The sequence below is a fragment of the Fukomys damarensis genome, unplaced genomic scaffold, assembly GCF_012274545.1.
Source record: "Fukomys damarensis isolate Sample0158 unplaced genomic scaffold, DMR_v1.0_HiC HiC_scaffold_17, whole genome shotgun sequence".
Classification (NCBI taxonomy): domain Eukaryota; kingdom Metazoa; phylum Chordata; class Mammalia; order Rodentia; family Bathyergidae; genus Fukomys; species Fukomys damarensis.
The window spans coordinates 18,632,467-18,641,795 of record NW_022900929.1 but is presented as its reverse complement, the minus strand read 5'-3'; the positions used below and the strand labels follow the sequence as shown (position 1 = coordinate 18,641,795).

At 56.1% G+C, this 9,329-nt stretch overlaps 2 protein-coding genes across 3 annotated transcripts in view; one reads left to right on the top strand and one right to left on the bottom strand.

Moving 5' to 3' along the window:
• The first annotated feature begins 2,621 nt into the window (after positions 1–2,621).
• Mettl27 (methyltransferase like 27) lies at positions 2,622–6,181 on the top strand. Of its 2 annotated transcripts, XM_033764894.1 has the most exons (5): positions 2,622–3,291; positions 3,734–3,862; positions 4,247–4,382; positions 4,665–4,757; positions 5,878–6,181. In XM_033764894.1, exons 1-5 carry the CDS (start codon positions 3,133–3,135, stop codon positions 6,105–6,107), a joined length of 747 nt encoding a protein of 248 aa, XP_033620785.1. In that variant the 5' UTR covers positions 2,622–3,132; the 3' UTR covers positions 6,108–6,181. The 2 variants fall into 2 exon arrangements, with proteins under 2 accessions (XP_033620785.1, XP_033620786.1); XM_033764895.1 differs by lacking the exon at positions 4,665–4,757.
• Positions 6,182–8,216: 2,035 nt separating this feature from the next.
• The window catches only part of LOC104858702 (claudin-4), a 1,750-nt gene continuing 637 nt past the window's right edge, over positions 8,217–9,329 (bottom strand). Inside the window, exon 2 of the mRNA XM_033764893.1 lies at positions 8,217–9,320. Coding sequence (XP_033620784.1) covers positions 8,905–9,320 — 416 coding nt within the window. The 3' untranslated portion in view covers positions 8,217–8,904. The remainder of the gene's footprint in view (positions 9,321–9,329) is intronic.

Sequence of the window (9,329 nt, the reverse complement as noted above, 5' to 3'; positions counted from 1 at the left end):
TGGTTTCCAGCCTCTCTCCCAGGCTTGAGTCTCTGGCATTAGAGTCGGGTCAGGGTGTGGTACGGCACATCTACCTGTAGTGCCAGAACTCTTGGAAGCTGAGGCAGGAGGGTTGTACTTTTGAGCCCAGGCTGGGTAACTTAGCAACTTAGGGATATTCTGTCTCAACATTAAAAATAGAAAAGGGCTGGGGGTGTAGCTTAATGAGAAGGCCTTGAGTTCAACCCCCAGTGAAGGCAAAAGACAGAGCCAGAAAGGGAATACATCTTGGATGTCACCCAGTCACGGCGCAGACAATTCCACATCTCAAAGCTGCTCCTACCCCATCACCCTAATCCTGCTGCCTCTCCTGTGCTTCTTGCCTTATCGAGCTGAATGACGACAGCCATTGCATTTGAGGAACCCCGAAATCTCAGCTGCGTAATGCAGTGGCCTTTACCTCCTGTTCTGTTCACGTCGCAGTGGGTCCAGGCCAGGCTGTTGGGGAAGATTGCTTCTCCACACAGCCATCTTGGGCTCGGGCACACCTGAGTTATCATTTCCAGTGAATGACACCGCCCCCCTCAAGGCTCTGCAGAAAGCGGGCACCTCTGTGACAGCCCCCATTCTGTGCCAACCCCCCGAAAAGGTAAGGCGACCCTTATCCAGATTGCATGGGCCAGCGCTGCTTCTCAGTGTGGCTGTGGAGAAAGCACTTGAAGGGGGTGCTGACACCCAGGAGTCCTGCCCCGACCTGACTTTGAGGAGGTCGAAGTGGGCTAGGCATGGGTGTTTCCAACAGGCGGCCCTAAGCGGCCCTAAGCGCTGCCCCTGGAGGAACCCGAGGGAGATTCTGCAAGTCAACATGGAACTGCGGGCCAGGACTCCCTGCGCGACCCAGAATGCCTGCCACTCACCACATATGACTTTTTTTTTTACCCCCGGTACTGGGAATTGAACTCAGGACCACGTGTTTGCCAGGCAGGCAAGGCACCACCGAGCTACATCCCCAGCCTATGACTATTTACATTTTTTTCTCATTCAGTTTATTGGTTCTTTTTTAAAGTATACAGTACAGTTACATTCATCATTGTTATCTTGTACTTTACATGACAGATCTTGGTTCTCATTTTTTCCCCATACCCCTACCCTCCCTTCACCCACTACCTTATTTACAAAGACTTTGTTTCCATTTTTTCATTTTCTCATATTTTTCTTTTCCCTTATTTCCCTTCCCCTACCTTCCCACTTCCTCTACACTTTTAGCCCTTTTCTTCCTATTTCACATTGTCAGTTATACAATTTGGATAACTTTAAATTATGAAAGCAAAACAAAGTTAAGTGCACACCTTAATTCCAGCATTCTAAGAAACTGAGGCAAGAGGACCAGTCAGGGCAATTTTTTGATTTAATGAGACCCTACCTCAAAATAAAAAACTTTTTAAATATTTAATTGAAATATATTGGTCTAATATCTACAAAGTGTGAACAACTGGTCTTAAGAAAGCAGACAAAAGGTACAAAATTAGTATTACTACAGAGACACATTCACTGGATTTTATAAATATCATTGGAGTGGCAAAGTAAAAAATAAATTAAGCATTCAGCAAAAACCAATAGACTTTTCCCTTGCTATTTGTTTTGGTCATGTCTTTGACCTCATTTGTAAAGGCTGAGGGCTGAAATTCAACTGAAACCAGAGAACACTTATGCAGGTATGACATATGGTACTGGGGACTGAACTTGGGACCTTGCGCTTGCAAGGCAGGCAGCAGCACCACTGAGCTACATCCCCGGCCCTTATGATATATGTTTTAATCACAGTAGCTTTCTTGCAGAGTTTGGGTCAAACCACAGAAGTGCACTTAAAAACAAAACTCCACAGGAAATTCCCTTTCCCCAAACTAAATACGAGATTGAGGTGGTGGCTGTGCATGTTTTACATGCATGCATTTAATCTCTAAAGCCCTTTTTCTCATCATAAAAGTAGCAAAATCACTCTATGATTTGTTTTTTCTGCTATGAAGGAAGTAGTTTCTGAAAAATGTATGACTGGTGCTCTGGGCGTAAGAAATCATGAGAGAGAGAGGCCAGGGATGTAGCTCAATGTTGCCACACTTGCCTCCCAAGCGCAAGGTCCCCAGTTCGATCCCCAGTGCCAAAAGAAAAGAAAAAAGAAAAGAAATCATCAGAAAAATGGGGGAGGTCCCAGTGGAGCCTGGTTCTAGGTTCACCCAATGGAGTTCCATCCTAGTAGCCTCTGGCATTAAATCTCCATCATCTTCCTACCCACCGTCATTCAGAAAAAAAAATTTTTTTTTCTTTTTGTACCAGGAATTGAACTCAGGATCTTGAGAGGCTGGCTGCAGAACCACTGAGCTAAATCCCAAACCCAAAAAGAAGCCTTTTTTTTTTTTTTCCCCCACACAGGAATGTAAATCGGATGTGGTGGCACATTCCTGTAATCTCAGCACGTGGGAGGCTGAAGCAGGAGGATCGGAACAGATTCGAGGCCAGCCTACATTGTTCAGAGGCCAGCCTGAACTACATAGTGAGAACCTGTCTCAAAGAAAACAAAAGGCGGGGGGTGGAGGTGGAGGGGGTTAGGTGGGAATGTAGCCCAATCCCCAGTACTGAAAAAAAAAAAAAAGAGTAAAATTCACTTCCTCAGACGCACTAGCTGCATTTCAAGCGCTCAACAGCCGTTTGTGTCATGGGACATTCCCATGATTGATGGTGGTGGTAAATAAGTCTCAGAACGTCTGGATTCTTCCCAAGCAGGAGCCTTGAATTGATTGGCTGGTGCCAGAGTCGTGGTGTCAGTGCTTGGCTTTGATTGGGCATTTTGTCCTAATGAAAACCAATCATCGTCGAGGGCGTTCTGGCTCATGAGGCCCCGCCCCAGGTTCCGGAGCCCACTGACCCCTTGCGGGTTAAATCCGCGGTGAGTCGTGACCCTCTGCCCGCATAGACACCCTTCGCTCTGCATGCTACCCCATCCCCGATCTGACCACGAAGTGAGGGGCGGGTGCTTCCTTCCCACTCCTGCCCTTGCCTCGCCAGTCCAGCCCTGGGAGTGCGATGGTATAAACCCGCCGGTCTGCTCTCGCGTCCGCCTATGAACTGGGCTGGCTGTGGGGGAACCGGAGGCTGATGTGGGCCTGGGGACAGGAAGGCGGTGTCCACAGGAGGATGGCCCAGGAGGGTGGAAGGCTGCCGGAGGTGCTGGTGCGGGTCGGGGCCTCTCACTGCATCACAGACCTGGCCGGAAAGCTCCAGTTCTATGACCACTGGGCTCCCAACTATGACCAGGTAAACTCACCTGGGACCTCGCCTCTGCTTGCCTGGCCTTGACTTCTCTTTCTGTAAAGTGGGAATAGTGGGCTTGGCATCGCTGGTGCTGTGAGGATGGAAGCAATACCTGGGTGAGAATCTCACAGTTTTGCACCTTCCAGAGAGGATGGAACCCTCTCTGCCCATTAATTAGCTCTAGACCTACAGCCCTCATCAAGGGCCGCACCCTGAGACGGAACTCAGACGCAGGATCTGCCTGGAGGAGGTGCCATCTCTCGGCTGGCTGTGGACCAAGCAGAGAAAGCCCCTGAGAGGCTGAGCCCAGCTGGGGACTCCACACTGTGTCCCCGGCAGGGCCAAGCCCCCAGCATGCCCCAGCCTAGCCTGGCAGGATCCTGCCCCCCACAGGCACCCACACCCTGGGGCACTGGTGGTGTTAAGCCTGGCACTCTGTCCCCAGGATGTGGCTGCCCTGCAGTACCGTGCGCCCAGCCTCGCCGTGGACTGCCTTACCCAAGCCCTCCCCCCGCTGCCCCACACAGCCCTGATCCTGGATGTGGCCTGTGGTACCGGCCTGGTGGCTGCTGAGGTGAGGTCTTCCCAGATCCCCATCCTCTCTTCAGACCCTCATTGCTCAAATTTCCTGGGCCCAGGGCCAGGGATGTAGCTCAGTGGCACTGCACCTGCATGGCAAGCACAAGGTCCTGAGTTTGATTCCTGGTAACAAAAATCCCCAAACTTGGGGCCGGGGATTTAGCTCAGTGGTTCCACTGCCTGCCTTGCAAGCACAAGGGCCTGAGTTTGATCTCCAGTACCAAAAAACCCCAAACTTTCTGGGCCCAGAACTCTGTCTCCCCTCTCAGACCCACTAGTCCCAATCACAGGCACTGCAAGGGCCATTGTCCTCCAAGGGTGCAGGGGACCCTGGTGGGAAGTGGCAGTACCTGAGCTGTGACCGAGTCCCCCACCCCAGCTACAGGCTCGGGGCTTCCTGCAGCTGCACGGGGTGGATGGGAGCCCGAAGATGCTGGAACAGGCCCGAATCCGTGGCCTGTACCGGCAGCTCAGTCTCTGCACCCTGGGCCAGGAGCCTCTGCCCAGCCCTGAAGGTATTTCCTCTCCCGCCCTGGACACCCCAAGGCCTGCCATGCACCCACCTTCCTAAGAAGTGAGCCCCCTTCTCTTGCCACTGAACCCCCATCCACCCTGCTGAGTTCTCCTGAGCCCGTCACCGAGCCCTCCAGCCAGGAGGGCTCTGATGTCAACCCAGGACTGAGCCATGGCACCAGGCCCTGAGACACAGGTGGCAGCCCTGCCTTGGAACACGCTCTCTAAAGTGGTCTGAGGCCACCTGTAGACCAAGCACCACATGGCACCCCTCCTCACCACAGAGGCCTTCGATGCAGTGCTGATGGTGGGTGCCCTCAGTGACGGCCAGGTGCCCTGCACTGCCATTCCAGAGCTCCTGAGGGTCACCAAGCCAGGTGAGGGGCCTCCCCACCCTCCATGCACACCTTCCCCTCTCCACATGCCACGCCCAGGCCCTCAGCCCCAAGGCCAAGCAAGGGCCATGGAACTGCTCGGAGTGGCCCAGCCTAGCCCAGCAAACCAGCCACCAGCTGCCACCACAGATGCAGGGCCGCAGGCAGGGCAGACAGGTGCCTGGCTCACTGGGCCAGGCCAGGGGTGACCCCCATGAGGCCACGCGAGCTCCGTGCTGGAGGAATGAGCGGAGAGCCAGGAGGGGACCTTCCAACAGGCACAGCAGTCACAAGGAGGGTGGCGTGCAGGCTTGGGGACCAGGAGGCACTGGCCTGCAGCAGGGCAGGACAAGGAAGTAAGGAGGCGAAAACGCTTCCTGTCTCCCGGCCTTCCTTAGCCCTGCAGCGGGCAGGTCTGGGCAAGCTCGAGCTGCTAGCAGTTCCAGCCCAGTGGGGTCACCAAGGAGACACGGAGACACAGGGGTTGGGTCAGGAGGATGAGAATTCCTGCTGTGTGAACTTGCAAGGGCCCTGTTAGCCCAGCCAGGATGGCCGGGGCCCCATCCACCTGCTGCGAGGGACAGGGCCCGCTGCAAGCCTGTGCCTCCTCACCACATGGCCGGGGTTGCCGGCTTCTCTCCTACCAAGGGCATCCAGGGCCACACTGGGCACCCAGAGGAGAAGCCCTTCTTCCCTCAGGCAGTACTTAGTGACTGTGTGGGGCATTTTGTACCCACACTCCAGCTTTCCTGAGGGACAGAATAATCCTCCACTCTGCTTTGCTGGGAAACAGGCTCAGAGAAGTATAGGGACTCCCAAGGTCCAGCGCCCGGGTGCTTCCTTCTGTCTATCCCGACCCAGCTGTGTCCCCCAGCAGAGAGGCATGGTGAGCAGTGACAGGGAGGCCACCAGCCAGGGCACTGGGTGAAGAATTCCTAGGGTCAAGGACACTTGAACCGCTCAGATGATGAAAGCAAAGGGTGTTTCTTCCTAGCAGAGGGGGAGGTGGAAGGAACTGACTGGGGACAGAGCTGGCAGCCTTGAAGCCATGGCGGGGAGGGACAGGCCTGGGACTGTGGCCTCAGACTCCCCTCCCTCACCGAGTCCCCTGCACCCCGCACAGGTGGGCTGGTGTGTCTGACCACCAGGACCAACCCGTCCAACCTTCGGTACAAGGAGACCCTGGAGGCCACCCTGGACCGGCTGGAGCGGGACGGGGCATGGGCGCGCCTGGTGGCCCAACCTGTGGACTGCTGGGAACTGGCCACCTCTACCCTCGAGGTGGTGCCCGGCACCTGTGCCAAGGATGGCTTCATCTCGGGCATCATCTACCTATACCGGAAGAGGGGGTGAGACCGGCCCCCAGCCCGAGGCTGACCTCTGACCCTCTGTGCCCCAACCCTGCCCCTCAGGAATGCTCTGCCTATTAAAAGGACCACCAAAGGGATGGGAACACTCGGTCTGCAGTTCTCTGGCTCCAGGAGCGCCATGGGTCCCTGCTTTACCAAGGCAGGTGTAGTGCTCTGGCCAGGACACCTGCCCCCGAAGCTGGGAGTTTTCCAGAGTTGTTTTCCCAAAGTTGAATATGAAGAGATACAGCTCCTGCTCTCCAGTGTGCCTCCCCAAGGATGGGGTTTTGGGGTGCTTCTGGAAAGGACCCTGGGGATCTCTCAACAGCTAGGGTGGTGCATGCCTGTAATCCCAGTCCTTTGGGAGGCTGAGGCAGGAGGATTGCAAGTTCAAGCCCAGCCTGGACAACTTAGTGAAACCCTGTGTCAACATAAAATTGAAAAAGGGCTGGGGAATGTAGCTCAGTTTGAAGGCCTGGGTTTTAATTCCAGTAACACAAGAAGGAAGAGATGAGCGGAAGAAGGGAAGCGGGGGGAACTGGGTAGCCTGATGTGTAGGCATGGTGAGGAGAGGGAAGGAAGGCTTGTCCAGCTGTCTCTCCACGTGAACAAACCGGATGGCTCTTCTCATTCAGGAAACACCCACCTTACGTGCTCTGTGACATCAAAAGGCTGATTATTCGACACTTGGGTGCCTCCCGGGAAGGGCTGGGTAACCTCTCTGAGTCAGACGAGGCCATCTCCAAATACCTCAACACACACATGCACGGGCACACTGCAAACAAAGGTCACCCGGGTGAGCACAATAAGAAGTGTTACGTGTAGTAAAACCAGCAGGATGGATGATTTTCTCCTGAGTTTCAAAAGCAAGAATGAGGTCTCTGGTTTTTAGGGTTTTGCTTGTTTGTTGTTGTTGTTGTTGTTTTGAGACGGGCTCACTGTGGAGTTGAGATTGACCTGGAACTCACTATGTAGCCCAGGCTGGTCTCAAACTCAGAGATCCTACTGCCTCAGCCTCCCAGGTGTTGGGATTACAGGCGTGTGCCACCACGCCTAGCTCTCTCTGGTTTTTAAATTTTAACTCCAGGGCTTGTCATATAGCTCGGTAGAGGCAAGCCCAAGGCTCTGGGTTCAACTCCTAGCACTGCAAAAAATAAAATAAAATGGCAGGTATTGGTAGCACACACCTGTCATCCCAGCTCACTGAGAGGCTGAGGCAGGAGGATCACAAGTTCAAGCCGTCTGGGCAATTCAGTGACTTAGTGAGACTCTGTCTCAAAAATTTTTAAAGGGCTGGGGATGGAGCTTAGTGCCCCTAGTTCAATCCCCAGTATCATAAAAACAAATAAATAAAATTTTAACTAGTGACCAGCTAAGACTTCACCTAAACATAAGTACATGAAGCCGGGAGAGACAATGGCTCCAATCTATTACAAAATAAAGTGTTATTTCCACGGTCACACCCGGGGGTCCGGGAGGAGCCCACGGGACCACGCGGTGGCATCCTGACTTCCTCCAGCTACCGACCCCTCACCTCTGACTCATAGCGGGGATACCCGCTGGGCCCCCTCAGAGCAGCCCCCACACACGCACCGTGGTGGAGGGACAAGACCTGGCTGCGGAACGCGGACACACCCGGAAAATCGCGGGCCTCCTCATTCCAAGCCAGGCTGTGGCCTGGGCTGCCTAAGCCGGAGCAGGTTGGAGCGCTCGGGATGGGGTCAGGGCCATGGGAAGGCTTCATGAGGAAGGCGGCTGAGAGCCGGGCTTTCTGGACCGGCGAGATTCAGAGGGCGGAGGAAGCAGAGGCACATTCCAGGAGGAGGGCCCGGCAGCTCGGCCAAAGCTGGGGCGGGGCAGGGGCGGAGCGGGGTGCCCGTGCTGCCTTGGGAGTCCCCACTGGACTTTCCCGAGTCCCCGGCCCTTCCCAGGTCCCGGGGTCCTGTGGCCCCGATTCCTCCATCACCTAAGGGGCTTGAACGGCTCTTTTCGGAGGTCAGTTTTCAGTTCCCTGGAAACCAAATTGGGACGTCCTGGGCACAGCGGCCCCGCCCTCGCTGCCCCCTGCCCAGCCCTGCAGCCCCACGGCTGGGATCAGAGACAATACTTGGGCCTCCTGTGCGCAGGTTCATTTATTGTAGAAAATAATAATAATTACAGTGATGAACAGAACGTCTTAAATTACAAAAACAAACCGGAGGGAAGGCAGAGGAAGCCCTCGGACCCTCCCCCGACCCTACCCAAACCTGTTTATTCCGCCTTCACCCGTCCCACAAACCCGTCAGTCCAGTCTGCCGCCCGCCGAGGGACAGGTGGGTGGGAGGCCCTGGCGCGCTCCCTCTCACGGGTGGCCAGGTTTCCACAGCTCCATCACGGATCCACCCAGTCACCTGCCAGGACCTTCCGTCACGCCAAGGCCTGGGACACCCAGGAGCCTGGGGAAAGTGGCCAGAGAAGAACTGCAGCAACCGGATGAGGACAGGAAAGGGAGGGGGTGCACGGGGGGACCCACGGAGAGGCTGAGGTCCGGGGGAGCTCTCCTGGCCAGCAGGAGCCGCTGCCCAGGCCACGGCCACACCTCGTCGGCTCTGCCCTCTCCACGTCCACCGCTGTGTGGAGGGGGTGGCTCGGGAGTCCCTTCCGTCCATTCTGGCCGGGGGGTAAGAGGGGCCGTGCGAGGGCGCAGGGCTGCACCATCCCTGTTTGTCTGCCTGTGGCGGGGCCATCCCAGGTCACGGGCTGGACGGGTGGAGCTCAGGCCGAGGAAGAACAAAGCCGAAAGGGACGGCGGTGCGCGGCTCCTACACGTAGTTGGTGGCCGTGGCGGCGGAGCGGGCAGCTGAGTACTTGGCGGAGTAGGGCTTGTCCTGGGCGCGAGGCGGGCAGTTGCAGCACAGCAGGGCGCCCCCCAGCAGCAGCATCCCCGAGGCCGCCCAGCCGATGTAGAGCGAGGCGCCCATCTCCCGCTTCTGCCCCGAGGCCACCAGCGGGCTGTAGAAGTCGCGGATGACGTTGTTGGCCGTCCAGGACACGGGCACCATGACCAGCAGGGAGGCCAGCAGGAACACCACGCCCGCCCCGATCATGGTCTTGGCCTTGGTGGTGTCGTCCTCCAGGCAGTTGGTGCACTTGCCTCCGACCACGGACAGCAGCAAGCCCAGCGCGGCCACGATGATGCAGACCACCATGAGCGCGCGGGCCGCCTGCAGGTCCTGCCAGTGCCAGC

Excerpts from the sequence above, each read along its gene's own strand:
- Mettl27 (XM_033764894.1), top strand. The coding sequence starts at position 3,133 with ATGTGGGCCTGGGGACAGGAAGGCGGTGTCCACAGGAGGATGGCCCAG. Across the intron at positions 3,292-3,733 it reads GGGCTCCCAACTATGACCAG|GATGTGGCTGCCCTGCAGTA; the intron begins GTAAACTCACCT and ends CTCTGTCCCCAG. Across the intron at positions 4,758-5,877 it reads CCTGAGGGTCACCAAGCCAG|GTGGGCTGGTGTGTCTGACC; the intron begins GTGAGGGGCCTC and ends CACCCCGCACAG.